The 22440-nt window shown below is 36.3% G+C and overlaps 1 protein-coding gene and 1 long non-coding RNA gene across 2 annotated transcripts; one reads left to right on the top strand and one right to left on the bottom strand.

Moving 5' to 3' along the window:
* Nucleotides 1-1352: 1352 nt before the first annotated feature.
* LOC137402167 (uncharacterized) lies at nt 1353-3755 on the top strand. The gene is made up of 3 exons (XR_010979480.1): nt 1353-2162; nt 2745-3014; nt 3677-3755. It is a non-coding gene; the product is annotated as an uncharacterized lncRNA (long non-coding RNA).
* On the bottom strand, nt 3444-21421 carry LOC137402160 (endonuclease III-like protein 1). Its single transcript, XM_068088641.1, has 7 exons — nt 21248-21421; nt 20543-20723; nt 19172-19306; nt 14447-14617; nt 12835-12931; nt 11370-11538; nt 3444-4085 (listed from the first exon to the last, which is right to left on the bottom strand). The coding sequence occupies exons 1-7, from the start codon at nt 21406-21408 to the stop codon at nt 3950-3952; spliced, it is 1050 nt and encodes a 349-aa protein (XP_067944742.1). The 5' UTR covers nt 21409-21421; the 3' UTR covers nt 3444-3949.
* Nucleotides 21422-22440: the final 1019 nt, after the last annotated feature.

The raw sequence follows: 22440 nt of genomic DNA on the forward strand, positions 1-22440 counted from the left end.
CAGGACCTCATTGATTACTGTAATCAACACGAAGAACATGACTCCCTCCTCCATCCACCACGCGCAGAAGCCAATCCGTTCAGGGAGAAGTCTCGGTGCAATGTTCTATGAAAGCAGCTAGCCAGTTCGTGTTAGACAGGACAATATGCGATAGCAAATCAGCCGCACTTGTGATTTTATCTTCCACTTATTATATACCTTCTCAGCCTATTTTTATATCCACTTCAGTCTCGAAGTTGGGACCATTGTCGAAAGCTAGTTTTAGTGACTGCACAAACTCTACTGGTTCTGGAAATCGTGCATGATCAATTCAGGCCTTTTCTTGCTTTTCAACTGTTGAACAGTGTGATACTCAAATAATCAAATACTTTGTATAAATAACTTGTTAAACCATAGAGTTATTATGAAAATGTAATAGACTTGTAACCTATTCTACTCCGTTATCTTTTAAACTGCAGATGAGACTCTGTCTCATGCAGTGCCTGCTCATATCCTGCATGCAAATGCTGGTTCACATCACTTGATTTTTCATATATGAATCACTTTCTTGATCAACTATCCAAAAAATACTACATGTTACAAAGTAGAAACCTGTCCTGAGTATTCAAGTGAGAGTTTTTTAAGATACTGTCATAAACCCTTAAAGGTTGACTTGCAACAAAATTCACATTACAGTTATTTGATATCAAAAGATTCACCATGTTTTACTCTGTTGTGTTGTAGGTGCAAAATATGTGGAAATGTGATTACAAGCTCTTAAAAGCTCAAAAACGAACAGTTAATCGCAGCCACACAAGACCGCCGTAGTTTGGATTCTCTTTCCATAACGGCTCAAATGTGACGTAGCTGTGGTAGATGGTTTCTGTTTACACTTTCATGCAACCTTATTCGTCGAAATATTTTCACAAACATACTTCACGCATTCAATAAAACCATGTCTATTGTTCTTACGCATCTGTTTTATCGTCATTGTAATGCTGTCACTTTTAGCAGTGATATCTTATAACTTACCGTAAAAATTCATTTAATTTTTTAGCCTTAGCTCGAAGGAGTACATATCATTGTCTGATAATCATGACGAGCCTGTTGGTCACTTGTGGTAATCGAAAAGTGCTGCAGAAATTATTTGCGAAGTATTGGGTCACATGATCAGATTACGACTTGACGATTAGAGACCAAACCGAAACAAAACTGTAAAGTAGCGAGCATCTACATTTGATACGGGGTCTTCGGTAAAACCCGAAGTGTTTGTCATAAACTGGTGCTACGATAAGTTTTATATTGAGCTTTTTATTGGCCTTTCAATTCACGTGAGAACATCAGGTGACAAGACAATAAATGAATTTCATGACTACGTGAGAGAAATAAAGAGATTCCAATCTACGGCGGCTTTTCGTTTTTGAGCTTTTAAGAGCTTGTAATCCCATTTCCACATATTTGGCACCTACAACACAACAGAGTAAGACATGGTGAATCTTTTGATACCAAATAACTGTAATGTGAATTTTGTTGCAAGTCAATCTTTAAAGGAGAAATGAAGAACCAAATAAGGAGATCACTATATAAATATTACTAACATAATGTAGATATACAGTGAACTGGTATAGGCAAAATTCATATGAAATTCTAGCTGTGGTATGACTAACAGGATACAGGAAGTAGATAACCAAAAAGCTATCTGCTGATCAAAGAGTTATTACCTGCTGGGCTTGCAGCCAAGGTCTAATTAGCTTTGTTACACAAAAGTGTACGTCAACTATGTAATGTAAAAGGAATGCATGTTGTGATAAGCTTGCATTTTTTATCGCTGGTATATATTTGATTGGAGTAATGTTTAGTGTCCTCCATAGGATGCAGGAAAGCCTGAGCGTATTATAGACTTGATTTTGCCACACAATTTTTGTACACTAAATATATATAGCTTAAATCTATAATTGTGGAGCTCTATATGTTATTATGAGATTAAAAGCTTTTACTAGAGAAAGCAGTTTTATTTTGGTTGTCCCGTTTAAACCTTACTCTAAGAATACATCACTTCGATACAGATCTGCATCCGAACACCTTATAAAATGAGTCGGTTGGACTCTCTAGAACATAAAAGGATACAACAAATAAAAGGATCTACCAGCATTGAACCTCGGAGAGACTGCTACTGCACCAAGGTGAGTAGAGTACGTAGGTTAAAATTTTAGCTAAATAAAACTGTGTAATATGGTTTAAGCCTGATAGGAAAGGTAGTAGTAATGTCATTCATTGACTATATTGGTGGCAACAGTCCTGTTGCTATCCATTTCACCAACTATGGCTACACGCTATACATTCACCATCTACTTGGACTAACATTTTATGCACCACCACCTCCTGCACTCGTGCAACAAGGTAGTCATGGGTTAGTTTCGCACGAAATCTTCCATTCACCCATGATAGAAATTCTTCCTGCCCAAGGCTAATAATTTGGAGCGCTAAAATACATCGTTATCAGTCAACTGAGCGTGATTGCATAGGACTGTAGTTGGCTAACTGCAAGCGGCTCCTTATTCATTGTTTAACTTTTATTATCATCTCATGCAGATGTGATTTCAACTAGTTATATTGATTGGGTGACCAGCTGCTCAAGTGCAAATCAAATGGGAGATAAGCTATTAACAGATAATTTTAGAGGGTTTGTCTGTAACAAGCTTTTTATATCATCTTCTGGAAGTAGAACCAGATTATTAACTAGCAAAGGATTGCCGATGCTTTAGGTAGAGAAGCAATCGGAATATGCGAGGAGACAAGAGATAAATGTGCAGACAGCAAGATGGGCCCAAGATGTCGCCATGGCGCGAGAGAAGTCTCAGCTTGTAACACAGTCTATCAAAGAGCTCATTGCATATATAGCTCGTCATCAGGCAGCTGACCCGCTGCTTAATAGGACAGGGGTGAAGAACAACCCTTTTACACCAGAGGACACGTGTATCTGTACCATGCTCTGACTAGCTTGTGATCTTCCCTTACCGTAACTCATGTTTCAGGTATACCTTTCAAAGCTTTAGCAAAACGGCAATCAAATCTGAAAGGACGTTTACAATAATAATATAATAATAATATATAAGATTTTGTGAGTTATTTTGGCTCCAAAAACCGATATTCACCGGCTATCTATCCACACTGGGTAAATACGATTTGTCAGGCTAAATAACTGCAAGCAGCGAGTCAATCTTTTCGGCGATTACACATTTCTCATTCTTTACTATTACGACATTCCAGTTGTCTGTATTTTGGTTCACTATACATACGTATAATAAATTCCACAAGAAACCAGAAATGGCAAGTCTCAATTCTCTAGTATTACTTGCAGTTCTATAATTAATTCCGTTTTCCAAATCTGAAAATAAATAAATTACTGATCACAAATACATGGTGAAACTAGGCCAGTCACTTACCAATATTTTTTCAGAAGATTTGACTGCAAAAGTAGCAGGTCCCAATCAATTGGTTAAAACACATGACATATTTTAAAAATAGAGAATAGCAAGCACTGATGTTTAGTCAGATATGGGACATACCATACAGAATTGTATTGTGAACTTGTTGATATGGGACATACCATACAGAATTGTATTGTGAACTTGTTGATACTCATCTCATCTATTGCTATACATATTCCTTGTTACATCACATTTTTATATTGTAGACCGATACCAAAGTACGACACAACAGACAAAGAAACCTATCTCACTTGCTCGACATTTATTTTTATAGAGTGTGTATACATACTCCTTCGGATTATATGAAATAAGCTTTATAGAAACTGTTTATGTCTTTTATATCTGCATTATTTTCAATAAAGACAGCATAAAAATATAGTAATAATATAGTAATCCGCATAGCACCATTGCGAGTGTAACAAAGGCATGAGTAAGAAAATATAAGCTTGTAATAAACTGAAAAGGAGCAATGTCTGAGCTCACGATGTCTTTGTCTTCTTGCTAGGATAAGTACATATAGACCTGTTAAGGCATGTTGAACACTTAGGATTGCTTTTGGAGCATATCTGCTGTCCGAAGCCTACGAGTAGCCAGTTTATTTCACTCCACAGTTCCCTAAAATATCAGCCATGTTTTAATCACTGAATAAAGCTTTTGAGGAAACTTAATGACGTGAATTGACTTGAAATTTAACTAAAGTGGCACCTCAAATATACCACGCATATACACCAGTACAGTTCTCATATATACCACGCATATACACCAGTACAGTTCTCATATATACCACGCATATACACCAGTACAGTTCTCATATATACCACGCATATACACCAGTGCAGTTCTCATATATATATCACGCATATACACCAGTACAGTTCTCATATATACCACGCATATACACCAGTGCAGTTCTCATATATATATCACGCATATACACCAGTACAGTTCTCATATATACCACGCATATACACCAGTACAGTTCTAATATATACCATGCATATACACCAGTACAGTTCTAATATATACCATGCATATACACCAGTACAGTTCTCATATATACCAGGCATATACACCAGTACAGTTCTCATATATACCACACATATACACCAGTACAGTTATATATACCACACATAATCACCAGTACAGTTTTCAATGTAACAAAATATTAATATTGGTAGACTCGACGTTGGGTAGTTGAATTAATCGAATAGAACAACAAAAAGCATTTTACAAGCTTCCTGAAGTCTATGCAGTTTACTACCTTGTGCTTAAAATAAGGTCACTATTTCCTTCCTGAAGTCTATGCAGTTTACTACCTTGTGCATAAAATAAGGTCACCATTTCCTTCCTTAAGTCTATGCAGTTTACTACCTTGTGCTTAAAATAAGGTCACTATTTCCTTCCTGAAGTCTATGCAGTTTACTACCTTGTGCTTAAAATAAGGTCACCATTTCCTTCCTTAAGTCTATGCAGTTTACTACCTTGTGCTTAAAATAAGGTCACCATTTCCTTCCTGAAGTCTATGCAGTTTACTACCTTGTGCTTAAAATAAGGTCACCATTTAACCTATTTGCCTTACATTAACTTCCATCTTCTACAAATATTTTGGAGCATTTAGAACGATGTTCACAGCTTATCATTCTGCCCCTCAGACCAACCATGAGCTGAGTAACTGTTAACAATGGGTGTTCTTTGTGTCCTCCAAGCAATCAATGATGCAGACTATTATCCAGCAATCAGAGTGTTTGAGTCACATAAAGAAAGCTGTGACAGGCCCTCGCGTGTACGGATATATATCTATTGACCAGCAGTCTCGTGTTTCATTGCAGGATGCACTAGTTTTGAATCAGACACTCAACTGGTCTATTTGTGTCTCACTATATAATCTATTATATCATTCTATAGATCAATAGTTTCCTTACATAAAATTTACCAGTTCCGCATATGTTATAGAGCAAATTATTATTTACAGATTTTAAAATATTTAGAAGCTGAATGAAATTGTCTCCTCTTAATTTGACATATATTTAACAACTAGGTGAATGTCCGGCGATGCCCGGGTAATAAAAAGTCTTTGCACAGAAAATTTATTTTCATTTAACATATAACAACAGTTAGAATTCTAACTTTCAAACTTAATATCACGAAAAAAGTGTTTTGTGCAGTTTAAATAAATTAAGAGGAAAAATAAAACAACTGTAAAGGTTGTCAAACTTTGTCAAATGACTGCAACCTTCAAACTTCATAACATGAAGAAAATGTTTTGTGCGGGTCAAATAAATTGAAAAATAAAATAAAACAACTATAAAAGTGTTTAAAAGTAAATGTGAAATAATTAGTAAATAATAGCTAAATTAAGTCTGTTTTGCTACGATTACAATAAAAGATGATTTGGTAACGATACAATTAATACGAACTGAGAAAACTAAATAAAAATTCTGAATATGTTGAATTAACGTAATAATGACAATTCGTGCATAGAAGCGTGTGTGTATAAAAAAAGTTACTGTTCTAGCCGAAGCTATCCATAAAAACCTTGAATACAAGGATACTGGTACCTCTCAATACTGGTACCTCTCAATACTGGTACCTCTCAATACTGGTATATATGTAAGAATGAGATATCAGACATTCTTTGTCTGACCGAACGGAGAGAGAATGTAGAGGCTATTCCAATGCAAGATAATACAATCATCCCTGTGAAAAGCATTAGCCTTTACTAAGATTTAGCTATTGAACCTTATGAAAAACCGGAAATATAAGTTCACGAAAACACAAAAAAGCATTGTGCTTCATAGAGTTGTAATTATTAGGATATTTAATGTGCGCAATCGAGGAAATAGTATATGATATATAATAAGAGCTTTAGATTGCTAAGGACTGTATAGCTAGGTGGTTAAGATCATGATTTTGAAACTTATGGTTACAATCCCCGTGAGTTCAAATCCAGCAGACAGTGAGCTTTTAATTCCAAGATTTTAATATCTATAACTGGACAGACATCCGAAGAGACGACGACAACAAACTGTAAGAGTTATATATATAGATTTGCAACCTATTCCTGCTAATCAAATTTAGTTTTTCATCATTCCTCAGAGCTGTTTCAATTAAAAGTAAAGTTGGAGTTGAATCTACGACACTAAATGGATCATCAGTGAGACACTAAGACTTGCTAGCCAATCAGAAACAGGTCTGGTAATGATTCAACTAGGATCTAAGTGCACGGTGATAAGCAATGTCAGTAAGAAAGGAATGCATATGTATATATTTAACTGCATAGATTCCAAACCAGATTTATGTATCAGTGAAAACACTGTACATAGATTGCATGTTAGCATTCAGCTGGATATCAGACAACGGTTATAAAATATATAAAAATAATAAAAATTACCAAAGATGGATATGTTAGGTGAATTTCACAGAAGAAAAAAATCCAAACACTTCAAATTCATCAAAAAGCTAGCCAGTCAACCAAGTGCCATGCGTATTTCACATTTATACGAAGAGAAGATAAGTAGTCACTTGAGCTTACTGTGTGGCAGTCGTTACTTTTACAGTTGTTACAGTTTGTAAAATCCAGCCTGGAGTAACAGTTTAGTGGAGCAAGTCTTCAAGCAATAAGATCAAACCTGTTACTCAACATCAGCGTTTTAGATGAGCTGATTATCAGCAAATTCCAATCAGAGACCAACTAACGATTCTTCAAATTGCCGCTTTTATTACAAGAATCACATGTCAAAGAGAGATAGACAACACTGACTCATACCTTTCTCATATCTCAAGCTTCTTTACTAGATAGTAGCTGAGAGTATCAATTGGCGAATTTGGAACACGAGTATCCATCATCTTTGCTTGCTTATGATTAAAGGTAGAATAATTTGCTAAGCAATGAAGGGATTGTTGATATTTATGCAAGGTCTTTAAGAAACCACCAAATAAATAGGCTAGACTTGCTATGAGTGTACTAAACTTGCTATGAGTGTACGAAACTTGCTGTGAGTGTACTAAACTTGCAATGGGTGTACTAAACTTGTTGTGAGTGTACTAAACTTGCTATGGGTGTACTAAACTTGCTATGAGTGTACTAAACTTGCTGTGAGTGTACTAAACTTGTTGTGAGTGTACTAAACTTGCTATGGGTGTACTAAACTTGTTGTGAGTGTACTAAACTTGCTATGAGTGTACTAAACTTGTTGTGAGTGTACTAAACTTGCTATGAGTGTACTAAACTTGTTGTGAGTGTACTAAACTTGCTATGAGTGTACTAAACTTGCTATAAGTGTACTAAACTTGCTATGAGTGTACTAAACTTGCTGTGAGTGTACTAAACTTGCAATGGGTGTACTAAACTTGCTGTGAGTGTACTAAACTTGCTATGAGTGTACTAAACTTGTTGTGAGTGTACTAAACTTGCTATGAGTGTACTAAACTTGCTATAAGTGTACTAAACTTGCTATAAGTGTACTGAACTTGCTTTGAGTGTACTAAACTTGCTATGAGTGTACTAAACTTGCTACAAGTGTACTGGACTTGCCGTGAGTGTACTAGATTTGCTGTGTGTGAACTAAACTCTCCTAAATAATTATGATATCTAATTTGTGTAACTATTTGCAACACTTGGGTCATTGACTAATCTGTTTATTATTTGTATGGTACAGTACAATAATAAGACAGATGGTAAAAACATTAGCAATGAAAGCTCTCCTCAGCCTGTTTGAACTGTCACGTAAAAATGTGATAAACTGGGCAACGCATCACACTTTATGTACCAGCTAGAATCCCAAAACAGCATACCGAAATAGCATACCTAGCTTAGCTACCGTATGACAGCATGCAAATTCATAGAAGAAGATGACTCTAGGCGTGTTATTTAGGTGACATCGAATCAGTTACACTGGGTATTTTCTAGATGAAGAGTACTACTGGTTAAGTAGATAAATAGCTAAAAAGCTAAATAGCAAAAAATATCATTTAATATCCGATACTTATGATATACAATGATTTAAAGAATACCAAGTTTTAAAACGGGATTGAAGTTGAATTGATGGCAGGGCAGAGTTAAAGAAGACAAATTTATCTCGATCCTAAAATGATTAGAACAGAAGATCATAAAGCTATCAGAAACTTATCGGCAGCGTTTAGTGTTTTTGATGAAATGGCGCAAGGGACAAGGAAGATGAGATATTTTGGGAAACAAAGTCAAAAGTGCTGGTGCAGAAAAAAAAGAAAGATTTTGAGTTTGTTAAAAGGCAAGGGAAAATGCCAGAAGTTCTATGCTTGTCTAAGGGGTCGAGTTGCAGGTAGGGCTTCTCCTAAAAGCTGGTTTATGTTTGAGACACAACTTGAACTCTGCGCAAATCACATTGTTTGTTATGCCTTCGGGGAGTTATGTTAACATGTGCCCATAGAGGGGTGTCTAAAGAATCACATTGTTTGTTATGCCTTCAGGGAGTTATGTTAACATGTGCGCATACAGGGGTGTCAATAGAATCACATTGTTTGTTATGCCTTCGTGAGTTATGTTAACATGTGCGCATACAGGGGTGTCTAAAGAATCACATTGTTTGTTATGCCTTCGGGGAGTTATGTTAACATGTGCGCATACAGGGGTGTCTAAAAAATGTCTAGTGCAAAAGCTAGCCTAGCATACACCTAAAACAAAAGGTTCAGCCAAAAGATCGCACAGGTGATGGTCATCATACTGAAGGGTTTGTTCTGAATAAGAGGTTTTGCTGCAACCATTGCTTACATTTCCATCACGTAGATGGTGTTGTGGTTCGGAGGCAAAATAGAAAGCTGCCTGAACTGCAAGCCAATATAATTCGCTATAAGAACTGATGATAGAGAAGCTTGAAGTAGATTTATAACATCTGCATGAATAGTAAATTGTAAGATGCACTCATTCATTTACTGTGACAGCAAATATCTTTTTTAAAGCTATTCGCGTAATCTTTTTATTAGTGTCGGCTGACTAGGAACGACACGAGAACTTGAATTGCTAACATATTATTAACTGTTTACTACTGTATTTTAAAATATTTTTAATTTGCCTTATACACCAAATACGATGAAACAATCCAACAGAATCACTGTCTGATGATGTTATGGTTCACTTTGGGTCGAAATTTTAGGCAAGCATTCCCAAATTTGCATCACTCCTCTTTTAAACCTACATGTATGTCCACATACGAGTCTGTCAATCTTTCGTTCGGTTTGTGCGCATAGGGTACCCGGCGTGAACCAGACTCCGACTGGAAAACCTTTTATGCTTCTTTGCGACAAACTTATGATGTTGCGGAGACTGTCAAAAGAGGCTTGGCAGGTATGACAAGTGAGAGTCAAGGTCAAGGATATGCCAATGGTAAAGGCGTAATGAAAAGGCAAAGGCTGAGCTGGAGACAGAAGCTGCGGCATTTGTAGAAAAAAGGATTGCTACTCATTGATTACAGATATTGCAAATAGAATAATAACTAGTGTTAGCGTGGAAATTTTTTGACTGCCGACCGAAAAAGAAAATTTAATAAAAACTTATTGTAATGATAGACAGTGAGTTACTACCGGAAGTCTAAGAAACAAGATGCACCAATTTATATTTCATTAGTTGTTTATGTTACACCAGTACCCTGGACAGCTTAGTGCACTGTGTCGGGTGTAATAACTACATGCACAATTATTCAGGAATGCCAAGAGCCGATTGGCACAATTGTTAGTGTTGGTCTACCAAGACAGATGTTACGACTTTGAATACTGTAATCTTTCTGTAATGTAATCTTTTTCCTAATCTCCAACATTCCCACCATCGCTTTGAACAAACGGACAGATTGATATGTACTAGTACGATTGACAGTCCCGTGCACCGTGAGAGACCATGAGTAATCAGCATATGCATAATTAATTTGTGAAGTGATAAGGTGGTTGAGTGATGCAGTGGAGAGTGCGCCGGATTGTATATCAGACTACCAGAGTTCAATTCCTGAGAGAGGCAATTTTTTCCTAGCGCTCTTAGCGTGGCTTCAGCTCTTAGCGTGGCTTACCGTTCTTACTATAGTAAATGAATAAGTCTTTTTGGTCAACTGTTTTTCAAAATAAGCTGTTATTCTTGAAACATTGAATATGCCCATTTACTGTATCTACAGATAAAAAAGAATAGCTTGGCACGCTCTCAGTAGCTGCAGACGGCCTGAACTTGGACCATATTTTACAGACTAGTGTGTAGATATTGTTATTTGCATAGGTAGTGGCAAACCGTAGTGCCTTGCACTTTGAACAGGTATCACCTAGCAGACACAGCTGATGCCTGACCTTGATAACTGTAAACTATTGCAGGAAGAGAAACTCGGGTCATTAGTAGCTTACACTTGCACATCTCTTCTAATCTCCTAGTGTGATGTTTGTGTGTAGTGTGTGTGTTTGGGGTTTGTGGTATGTGTGTGGTTTGTGTGTGCGCGGTATGTGTGTGGGTGGTATGTGTGTGGTGTGTGTGGGTGGTTTGTGTGGTGTATGTAGGTAGTGTGTGTTTACCGTTAGTGTTTATATGATAGTAACTTTATGTATTATGAGATTACATATTCTGCCAAAGGCAATCAATATACACAACCTCAACCTTATTACCCAATATAAACTACAGCAATGCTAAGAGAATTATCAACACGGTGACAACCGATGTTTGCTGAAATATGTCAATCTATGATTTTGGTTTTCAACGAGAAATGTCCCTCTAGGACACCTGAAAAAATGTAGTTTAAAGCAGGTGGATTCATAGAATATGCATAGAAAGTATTCATAGAATATGCAGAGCATAATAACCTGGTTGGTTATTATAAAAAGAGTGAAATGGACGAGTTTAAAAGCGACCATCAGAGATACAATGAAGTTAAAAACTAATAATAGAGCTCTTACTTGGGTAGCCAAGCTTCTAGAGCCTTCCGACAGTCTTCTGGTTGCTTAGGCACTTTCTGTATCCAACCAAGCCTCTGTGTTATTGTGAAGACATGTGTATCAACAGCTATGCCTGTCGTCTGATTCCAAGCGCACTGCATTATTAAGTGTGCCATCTTTGGTCCAATGCCTGCAGTACAACAGATGCCTGATTATATGCCTTATAACGCCGAGGTACACCCAGTGTTGTCCCCAACACCCTATAACACTTTTGTAACAATTTTCCTTGTCAGTATATAAATACTTACTGTCAAAGCAAGGCACAATACCTAGCAACACACATAATGCTTATATATTTGAAAAATTCCATTCTGCAATAAAGAATACTAAAATACTGTAACAGACCCACACAACTATCCTATCATCTTCGTACTATCAAAAGTATCGCATAACTTTCAAAGCCCGAAAGTCGATAACTGCTCTTAGGTTTTGTAATAGTAATGACAACAGAGAGTTGGTATTATTGATAGAATATGATGACATCACCATACCCAACTGTCCCTACTTTATTACTAAAAACGCACAAAGCAACACAAAAGTGTTTGGCTATCCCATTTACAAGTATATCATTACTATTATTATACTATTCCATGGAAAAATTGCTTTAACATATTAATAACATTGAAAATGAAAAGACTTGTGAAATGATGAGAATGACAATTAATTTTGTTAAATTGAAGCAATGCTACTAAAGCTGCGAATACCAAGACAAAATACCATTGGGGTAGGGGCTGAACCATTGGGGTAGGGGCTGAACCTACCTATGTGTACAAACTATGTGTACAAACTATGTGTACAAACTATGTGTACAAACTATTTTCACTAAATTGTTTTGTAAGGTCAAGATAGTAGAACCGCAAAACACAATCACAGACATCCAACTAAATTCAAATGAATACCTGGAATTGTTTAAGTTGTTGTGTACTCTAATATTATATCATACCTAAAACTGTTAAGTTGTTATGTACTCTAACATTATATTATACCAGGTACTGTTAGAGTTGTTATGTACTCTAATATTATATTATACCTAAAACTGGTAAAGTTGTTATGTACTCTGATATTATATTATACCAGGTACTGTTAGAGTTGTTATGTACTCTGATAGTATATTATACCTGGGACTGTTAGAGTTGTTATGTACTCTGATATTATATTATACCTGTAACTGTTAGAGTTGTTATGTACTCTGATAGTATATTATACCTGGGACTGTTAGAGTCGTTATGTACTCTGATATTATATTATACCTGTAACTGTTAGAGTTGTTATGTACTCTGATATTATATTATACCAGGTACTGTTAGAGTTGTTATGCACTCTGATAGTATATTATACCTGTAACTGTTAGAGTTGTTATGTACTCTAATATTATATTATACCTGGAACTGTTAGAGTTGTTATGCACTCTGATATTATATTATACCTGGCAGTGCAATCAGCTCCTCGACTGTACCTGGAATGTCACCATTGAACTTCTCTTTTAAAATCTTGCTAGTCTCCTTTATATATATTACTTTCTTCTAAATTACAGATGATAAATAATGTAAATGTGCAGGTATTAGTTCCATATCACAACACAAGGTGTAAACGACTCTGCCAAAATCCAATGTTGCAGATCGCAGGCGTTAAATATCTACGAGCCAAAAGGAAAAAATTTGAAAAGATAATTATTGCTGTAGGATCTGGGAGTTGCCTTGCCATAGCCACAAATAACTAGCATATTATAAACAGGCCAAGGACTGAAGTTAGGTAGTGTTAGTCCTACCAAAATGCTTATTGAGTCTTATAAATGAGCAGTAAAGATAATAAAACAGCAACACTGCGTTGCATTCCACAAAGTTGAAATATCACTGAAAATACATATCAGAAAATTAAGTACAATTCGCATCGCTAGCCCTTTTGACAATTTATATACAATGTATATATATATACATGTATAACTAAAACTAATGGAATGCCCGGTGTTGCACGGGTATTAACAATCAGCTTAAAAACACTGACAGGTAATGTAGTTGCCTGCGACTTATATAAGCCTGGCACATTGCCAATGGCTAATTTGAGTAAGCTACTATTGGTACGGTAAAGCCATTGTCCAACAGGGATCTTCCCCTTCCTCCTTGAACAAATTCCTGGCTTTTAATAAACAACTAGCCTGCTGCGCGCAGGTTACTAGAAGTTGTTTTACAAATGACAATGACTTTGTAAAACGCTATTTGTCAGGAAGAACAAATATATAAATATTATAAATTTAACATTAAGTTTAACATTTTTACGTAATCAAAGTACTGCACCTAAATGCTTTTTGTAATGTATTCTTTCTATTTAGATGCAAATAAAAAACAATAAATGATGCTCAAGAAATCTTTCTAAGACAACCTTGACAATTTCTGTACCGACAGCCTCTATGTTAAATGTTTCTTTACATGTCTGTTGTCTATTTGAAACTCTGTTCAATACAGTTAACACACCATGTTTGTGTGCACCAGAAAGTCTACAGTTTGAAGTGTATAATGATATAATCATCAGTGCATGCATAACAATAACCTGCTGAAAGCACCAGATTGAATTTCAGTTTAAATCACCCTAAAATTAAATTGTCGGCTAGAAATACCTTGATAAGAGAGCCTGCTGCAAGAATTTTCATGTGCTTATCAGAGGTCTTTAAATTTAAAACAAAAACCACATGTTTGTGCGTGCCAAAAAGACTATAATAGCCTGAGGCTTACAATGATGCGCAACATGATATGGTCATTTAAGCATGTATACTTACAATTGTCAATAAAACCTAACAAATCTAATTTGGATTAAAATCACCTTAGAACCAGATTGCTCTTGCTCATATTAAATAGCCAATTAAAAGCGCCATATTAAATTCAGGTTCATGCTTTAACCTTCAACTGATTGGTCAAAACAAGGAGAAGATTACTCCTCAAGGACAAGATAAAAGCAAGCAAAATTAACATAGAACTACTGCAAGTTCTCAAAAGTATTTATTACATTACGAAAGTGAAATGGTCAGGTCAAAAGTAACTTGCCTTCCAAAACCCAACTGGATAAATCAGCTTGCCCAGATACTCATCTGATGTCGCTAGAATATTGTCAACAGAACAACCGTGTGACCTGAGTCGAGCAATCGCTGCCGATGTCACTTCGTCTTTGGTCATGCTAGACAGTAGCAGCGAGAGCAGCACTTGGTACCGAAAGTCCTGTAAATATTTGTATCTCAGCTGAGACAGTGAAGCGTATAGAGACTTTACAGATGATTATGTCATCAACAAGGAGATGAAGTTTGAAAAAGACAATCATCAGACGTACGCGGAGTGCTTTAATCAACTATTCTGATGAGTTCCACTATTATTATTATATCAAGTAACTGTAAATCGCAAAATAGCCAAAAGTTATATAAAAAACAAAACAAATCTCCAAATTGGCAAAAGAAAAGGACATCAAATGGTTAAATTGAGAGATTTAATTTTCATATCATTGTCTCCCATTTTGTGATTGATTTCCTCCAGCAAAGCGACTGCGGTTTGGAAAAATTATTGACAGAGCACAGTAACTGGCATTAGACTGAGCTTTTTACTACTATCATGATATTACAATGTAAACTACTTTCACTGGTAAATTCAAAAGGGTTAATCTGCTCGGAATAACAAATACTTGTTTTATAAGCGATAAATTATACTCCAAAAGCTTGCAGGGGAACTTGAAAATATGTATGTTAACAGCTTGATTTGTTTATCAAATCAATTCCTAAGTGGCTTTTGCATTTTTCCAAATCAAATCTCATAAAATAAAAACCGACTCGAATCACTAAAAAGTTATTTGTTTCAAATATTCAATCGAGTATTCAAATCACCACTGATTTGGACTCAGTTCTGCTTGGTACCAGATCAGATGACATATACTAGTGCGTGTCTCATGGTCCTAGAGCGAGTCACGCGCATTCAGTTCTGCTTGATACCCGATCAGATGACATATACTAGTGCGTGTCTCATGGTCCTAGAGCGAGTCACACGCATTCAGTTCTGCTTGATATCAGATCATATGACATATACTAGTGCGTGTCTCATGGTACTAGAGCGAGTCACATGCATTCAGTGCTAGCTTGGTACCAGATCAGATGACATATACTAGTGCGTGTCTCATGGTCCTAGAGCGAGTCACACGCATTCAGTTCTGCTTGATATCAGATCATATGACATATACTAGTGCGTGTCTCATGGTACTAGAGCGAGTCACATGCATTCAGTGCTAGCTTGGTACCAGATCAGATGACATATACTAGTGCGTGTCTCATGGTACTAGAGCGAGTCACATGCATTCAGTGCTAGCTTGGCACCAGATCAGATGACATATACTAGTGCGTGTCTCATGGTACTAGAGCGAGTCACATGCATTCAGTGCTAGCTTGGTACCAGATCAGATGACATATACTAGTGCGTGTCTCATGGTACTAGAGCGAGTCACATGCATTCAGTGCTAGCTTGGTACCAGATCAGATGACATATACTAGTGCGTGTCTCATGGTACTAGAGCGAGTCACATGCATTCAGTGCTAGCTTGGCTAATTGTGTCAGTTTTAAAAAACTTGATCTACAAATTAAAAACCAAAAAATTAAACTACTGAAAATTTGTGCTGCTTTTATATTTCAGAGAGAGCTAAAATTGGAGACCCCCCTACATTCATTTGTATCATATCTAAACGTGTTTGCTTAAAAATAATACAAAACTGAATGGTTACAAGCATGGCAGACTCGGAAATAGCTGCCTAAGGGGCATAAAATGACATAAACTAGAGGGTCAGCGGGCAAGCAACATGCACATAATCAGGTCAGCACCCACAATTTTATTCATAATGCAATAAAACAATACAATTATTATATACTCCGAATATTTAAATTCAACAAAATCATTGAATCGTGGACCAAAAAAGATTGAATCATAATTGATTAAATTATGAATCAATTCAACAATTGATTCATAATACAATTATATACTTCCAATATTTAAATTCAGTAAAGGTATGGCTCTATGAAAACATTAGGTACAAAATAGCAAGTTTGTGAAGACACCTGTATGTCATTGCTACAAGTTACCATGAATTCAAAAAAAGCAGTTTTGCTAAAGTCATTTTTGCAATTGTGTAAAATTGTGTGTTGATATGATGAGTGTAGAACAGGAATAAAACTAGACATTTTATTAATCCATCAAAAACTTAAATTTTACAAAAAACATCAACTTGCCAATAAAATCTGAGATTGAAACTTTCTGAAATGGTCGATTACATAGTCTCAGTTTGTGACAACACACCATTGCTTCTTTCATGACAAGTATATATATAAAGTTATATCACTGGCCATAGGCTAAGAGAGTTGTTGCGGTCATTCAAAAACAGTTGACACGTTATCACACAGGGTGAGCATTTGTAAGAAAGCACAATACAGTAATACTTCAACTTACGAGTGCCCCAATGTACAAGAAACTTGAGATACGAGCCATCTTTTAAGCAAGTTTTAGCACTAACATACGAGCCATGTTTGAGATATGAGCACGTGAGTTAGTTGCCAAGTATGTCGAAGGTGTTTTATGAGTACAGCATCAACCTATATTTTTCAACTGCTCTGGTTATACAATTGTACGGTTTTTTTGTGCGCGATTTTCAGTGCAGAATTATGTGAATTTAAAAGTACCGTGCGTAGACCGAAAGTTTGCCAGTAAAATGAAAGAAAATGCAAAGAAAAAGCGATTGGTAATAATTGATATTAAACGGGAATTTATTGAAAAATATGCGAAATGTGTACGCATGATTGAGCTAGCTCATCAATATGACAGAAATACATCCACAATTATCAAACAGATGGATTATATTCAGGGCATTTAGTTTGCAAAAGGTCTAACCTTAGTTTCTAAACGGCGCAGCAATCTTCACGGCCGCTGATGGAGAAACTGCTCAGGCATTGGATAAAAGACAAATAATTGGCCGGTGACAGCGTAACCGAAACGATGCTATGTGAAAAGGCCGGTGCTATCTATCAAAACTATAAAAAATAGACATTTGGACAAGTTGGCTAGTGGTCGTGCATTAACCCTTTGTGACGACACCTGTGTTCATCCTAATCGCAACATGTTGAAAGGGCGACAAAGTTTAATGTCTTTAGATAGGTTTCTCTTAAAACGGCCGGCTAGTCCTGAGAGCGAAACAAAGGAAAAATTAGCTAACCAGCGAAAAACCTAAAACTATGAACGCCGAAGAAATTTTAATTACATTAAGTTAAAAATGAAAGTTTGCTTTAAGGTTTGCTTCTATGTTTGTCTTTTAAGACTTTGATAAAATCCAAATTTATCAAAGTCAACTGTTGTAATGAAGGATAACTTATCTCTCCCTCCCTGGCAAATGCTAGCGTTAGCTGCTATTGTATGTATTTAATTTTACATTTTAATTAATCACATTTCCTTGCATTATTTTTTATTTGTCGCTTTTAGAAAGCATGTGGTAAGTTAGGACAATAACCAACATGTTCTTTCTGTTACAATATCTTGTTATGAGTGTTTTATTTGCATTTTTTAGAGTATGGAAACCAATCAATATATATTTAATTGTTCTATATACATGTATAAATAAATTGCGCCAACATGCGAGTAAATTGACATATGAGCTCAGTCTCGGAACGCATTAAGCTCGTAAGTTGAAGTATGACTGTATGTCTTGTTATTTTTTACTTACTATCCAATAAACACTTTTAACACAAAATTGTACACAGCCAGGCCCGTATTCCCTGGAGCGGCTGGCCGGCCCCAACTTTTTAGTCAGTGATTTTCGGCGGTTAAGTACCAAGAATTGCAGTCTGAGCTCATTCACTTGAAATTTCGAACAACTAATTTACTAACAACTAGCGATCTATATTGTCTCCGTGGTGATCTTGCCAAATGAGTGATCTTGTGAGACTTTGTTAAGACTTGGAAACTGAACTTTATTGCATATAGTGGAGGAGGGTGTGAAGAATACCCCCAAACTTACATTTTTCTTTTCATAACATAATCGAATCAAAACATCGATGAGGAGCACTATGGGATAGGCGCGTCTAAATAATCTTCTAATATTACACATATATAAAGATACTGAAATAGATACAGAACCAGTTGTAAAAGAGTTCTGCCATGGACACATTGACAGAACAAGAGCTATTGCAATACAAAAGTAATAGCTATTGTTCTGTCAATGTCCCTTACAGAAATCTGTAGTGTCATGAGTTTTATATCATACTTTTATAATCGTTCGTTGAATAAAGAAAAAGTTTTGCCTTCCATGAACCATAAACCATATACTTATGTAGATTTTGATGCTTACAATTGATTGAATTTATGTTTACTTTGAGGGTTGTTGATGCTTAAAAGGTCCAGAGCTTCGGGGCAGCACACCAGTTGGGGGGCTTACACCGCCCCCAAACCCCAGGTGTTCATAACTAGTCGTCTAACATTTGTTGCCCCAACTTGCCACCAGGGAATACAGGCCTGTACACAGGAAATGTATACGTTTGCATCTCTAGTTATATGTGGACACACAGATCAGGTAGTTGACCTCGAGGTTGGTCAGCACTCACAGAGTGTTAGCCATTTGTAACACAAGCAAGTCAGAAGTCGCCCTATATATTAGTCATCCCCTTTGTATATGAATAGCATTGACTTATATATTTGCCATCCTCCTATGTATACTGGCTGTACTGATACAGTAGAGAGGAGTTAAAGAAGAGTCACACCTGAGGTTTGGCATCTCTGTCACTAATCTTCTCGCAGCCCATCGTGTCCACAGGAGCATCAAACGATGACCTCATTTCCCTTATGTTTATGAGATGCTGCTTCCAATGCGGTGGCGCCCAGATGTCTTCGGGTACCTGAAGAAAAACAGGTCAATTAGCTAATGAGAATATTCTATCTCTGTGTCTAGGACAGACCTGTCAACGGTTGTCTCTGTGTCTAGGACAGACCTGTCAACGGTTGTCTCTGTGTCTAGGACAGACCTGTCAACGGTTGTCTCTGTGTCTAGGGCAGACCGGTCAACGATTGAAAAGTTACAATCAAAATCCAGCAGCTATATATTGCATTGATTGCAAAGTGGAGAAATGTATTTGAATATAAATAGATGAGGAATACTATAGGCTATAGAATCAGCCTACCATCATAGTCAGACTAGGAATATTACAATTCAATATGAAGTGAGAATAAGATATGACATGATTAAATTTGTGCTATTTCATTTACATGACAACGACCATGTTTCACTCATACTGGAGTACCTTTCACTATTTCTCTGTGAGAGCTTCTTATGAGACCATTTAAAGTTATCAGCAGTATTTGGTGAAGTAGAAACTAGAAAGAAACCGAAATGATTACCTGAGGTACAAACCAATCAGTGCTAGGTTTTATTTTTGGCTTTAGTCGAACTTTTACAGTAAATTGCAGCCATTAAAAACCATATATATATATATATATCTATATATATAAACTATCAATAAAATGATTTTAGGTATGTTAAAGAGATATTGCCATATAACTAGAGTTGAAGGGGCTTATGGTTACGAAGATAAATTATAAATGATCTTGCCCTATAAACTAGCTAACAAGTATTACTGTACTTGAACTAGACATAAGCATGGCATCCAAAGCATTTGTACTGACTAATGTCCCTATAAGAGTTAATATGTACTAATTTTGCTATAACTAGTATTATTGTTTATTTGCTTCATTGTTTATTAACACTCACAACCTTACAATGATGGGTTTGCCTCTATCTCTTATAAAGGTTCAGTCAGGTTTGACTTGTGGTTCCTTTGAAGCCAAATAACTCTCAACCTACTACAGGATTATGCTGTGCTTAAAAAGCAGTAAAATAATCATCTTTGTTAGGTCTGTCACACCGACAGATGATGTCATTGTACGAGAAACCTTGCATTTCTAAAGCTTGTTTCTGAATTCTTTGGTTTAACTAGTTTGTTTAAATAACGTGTAAAAACCCTTCGCTGTCTATGTTTCTATTGTTTTATCTAAATATAAGTGGGTTTTCTATCAAGAACTTAGGCATCCTCCCGACATGTCATATAAAGAGCAATTAACAAGTGTAATGAGAGAACCTTAGGCAGGGATGCAACGCATGTTTCATATTCTATCTTTACAGGCCCTATCTCAGCACGAGTTCTTTTCTCCTTCTTTATGGATATCACCTTGTCATCAGAACCATGAAAAAGCTCCCTATCTTGCTTATCTATAGATTCAACTGTACCCGGCTCTGTCTTCACTTTTACAACAGGTTCCCTAAAACACACCATTAAAATTGGGAGCATTTGAATGTTTAGTATTGCAAACACGATTGAATATTGCAGTATATATTTTTGATGCTCTGAGGTCAAGGACTGTCCGGCGTGAAAATAATTATTAACCAAATAGACTGCGCTCTAATTGTCTCCTGCTTCACTGAACTCAACTATGTGATTGAACTCTTTCAATCACATTACTGCTATGCTCAGGTACTTCTGTCCAGTCATTGGTCTAATTAACAGTCTTCAAGTTATACTAGGAGCGCAGCTCTGCTCAAACATCCGGCAACAATCGGAGTCCCATGTCGGCAAACATGAAAGTCTGTACAAGTTATTAGCAGTTTTTCTAGGCTCAGCTAAATTTTCAGCGGCTCAGCTTAGGCTAAAATTCTGATTGTATGGCAGTTGAAAGACGTTTTTAAGCACAGTTGTGACTATAGCTCAATGTACAAAAAGAGACAAAGTTAATACTCGGAGCAAGCTAGAGTGTGGACGCGACAGTCCAGATATGAATAGAATCACCTTTTGGTAGATATCTTAGGCTCCTTAGACCCCGATTTACGGTGTGTTTCGCCAGATCCTGCAGAGATATTCGAATGAGCTCTCTTTTGCGCTGAGAGTTTCTGGGCAAGAGTGTGCAAACTACTAGATCCGCTTTTTGTGTTTCTGAGATTGTAGGCCATACCTCCTGAAAACGTAGATCCATGACACAAACATAAAATAATGTGGCATGATGTAACAGTTGTCCGGTTAAAAATGTTGAGACTTACAGTTTAGTCACAAGTTATAGTCTATTTTATAGGCATATCACTTTATGCATATATTTCAGTATGAAGATTTATTGTTATATACATTTCAACAGAAAGTCATACCTCGACACACAAGTGCCCCAACAGGCGAGAAATTTGAAATATGACTAAAAAATTCGCGCAAAATTTTTCATTGAGATTTTGACAAATTTAAAATATGAGCATACAAAATGGTTCTTGATGGGGTCGCTAGGTGGCCAAGTATGCGAGAAACCGCTTACAAGAACAGGATCGCTCAGTCTTTCTCATCAGATCAGTTTAAAAACTTTTAAAAAAAGGCTGGTTAAATGTGATAGTGAAAGTGGGACAAAAAGCCGAAACTGGACGAAAAAAATGAACACGAACGTAGAATAAGATAAAATTGTGTACGATTAAAATTTATTTTAAGTGAGTGCTTCGTAAACTAAAATAATTTAAGTTTAATCTAAATTTTAAGTTACGTAGCATCACCAAAGTGTAGCGTATCGAACATGTTGCCGTGAAGTCTCTCTCTCACACCGCTGTTAGCCGCTACCATCTGTCTTGAAGGTAAGAACTCTGCTGTACTATACATTATAATGCTACACATCATAGAAGATGATAACTACTAGATAGGTATTTGTAACTTCGTAAGTGTAGGGAGACAATTAGAACACATTTTCCATCGTAATATACTGGTGTTAAGTGGTTTTTCAGAAGATGGGGAACGCATTAATTTGTATTTAGCTATTTTATATAGCAAATATTGCTTTGAGATACGAGAACGTTGACATATGAGCTCAGTTCCGGAACGCATTAAGCTTGTATGTCAAGGTATGACTGTATTCTGTTGTTGCCAAATTGTAATGCATGAAGCCGCAGATAAGCAAATCATCAAATCTGACAACTAATAATGCGTGTCCGACTGAAAACTACGAATAATATTCT

Source organism: Watersipora subatra, chromosome 1 (genome assembly GCF_963576615.1).
Source record: "Watersipora subatra chromosome 1, tzWatSuba1.1, whole genome shotgun sequence".
In the NCBI taxonomy this organism is placed as follows: domain Eukaryota; kingdom Metazoa; phylum Bryozoa; class Gymnolaemata; order Cheilostomatida; family Watersiporidae; genus Watersipora; species Watersipora subatra.